We start from the raw sequence: 977 nt of genomic DNA, 5'->3' as shown, positions 1-977 counted from the left end.
TTTTATTCTTTTTGTTGCAGTGGTAAATGGGAGTGTTTCCTTAATTTCTCTTTCAGATTTTTCATCATCAGCGTATAGGTATGCAAGAAATTTCTGTGCATTAATTTTGTATCTTGCTACCTTCCCAAATTCATTGATTAGCTCTAGTAGTTTTCTGGTAGCATCTTTAGGATTCTCTATGTGTAGTATCATGTCATCTGCAAACAGTGACAGCTTTACTTCTTTTCTGTTTTGGATTCCTTTTATTTTGTTTTCTTCTCTGATTGCTGTGGCTAAAACTTCCAAAACTATGTTGAATAATAGTGGTGAGAGTGGACAACCTGGTCTTGTTCCTGATCTTAGAGGAAGTGGTTTCAGTTTTTCACCATTGAGAACGATTTTGGCTGTGTGTTTGTCTTATATGGCCTTTATTATGTTGAGGTAAGTTCTCTCTATGCCTACTTTCTTGAGGGTTTTTATCATAAATGGGTGTTGAATTTTGTTGAAACCTTTTTCTGCATCTATTGAGATGATCATATGGTTTTTCTCCTTCAATTTGTTAATATGGTTTATCACATTGTTTTTTAAAAATATATTCTGTGCTCTAGAATACCATTATGCTCCTTTTAAAATGTATTTTAGTTCAAACTTGGAACAGTAACATTACACATTCCCACGCAGGTTTCTCATGTGGACACATGTATAATATTTTGATTATTTTCTTTCAGGGCACAATGGCAACTCTTAAGGAAAAACTGATCGCACCAGTTGCGGAAGAAGAGGCAACGGTCCCAAACAATAAAATCACTGTAGTGGGTGTTGGACAAGTTGGTATGGCATGTGCCATCAGCATTCTGGGAAAGGTACGTACTTTCAAGAACACCATACATACTAATGAGAACCTACTACTGTATAGCACAGGGAACTACTCAGTGCTCTGTGGTGACCAAAATGGGAAGGAAATCCAAAAAAGAGGGGATATATGTATACGTATAGCT

The 977-nt window shown here is 36.1% G+C and overlaps 1 protein-coding gene across 1 annotated transcript in view; it reads left to right on the top strand.

The window, feature by feature from the left end:
- The first annotated feature begins 710 nt into the window (after window positions 1–710).
- The window catches only part of LDHB (lactate dehydrogenase B), a 16,305-nt gene continuing 16,038 nt past the window's right edge, over window positions 711–977 (top strand). The window contains exon 1 of the mRNA XM_024129125.3: window positions 711–842. Within this exon, the coding sequence (XP_023984893.1) occupies window positions 714–842 (129 nt within the window). The 5' untranslated portion in view covers window positions 711–713. The remainder of the gene's footprint in view (window positions 843–977) is intronic.

Source organism: Physeter macrocephalus, chromosome 6, assembly GCF_002837175.3.
Source record: "Physeter macrocephalus isolate SW-GA chromosome 6, ASM283717v5, whole genome shotgun sequence".
In the NCBI taxonomy this organism is placed as follows: Eukaryota; Metazoa; Chordata; class Mammalia; order Artiodactyla; family Physeteridae; genus Physeter; species Physeter macrocephalus.
This window is presented reverse-complemented; position numbering and strand designations above follow the sequence as displayed.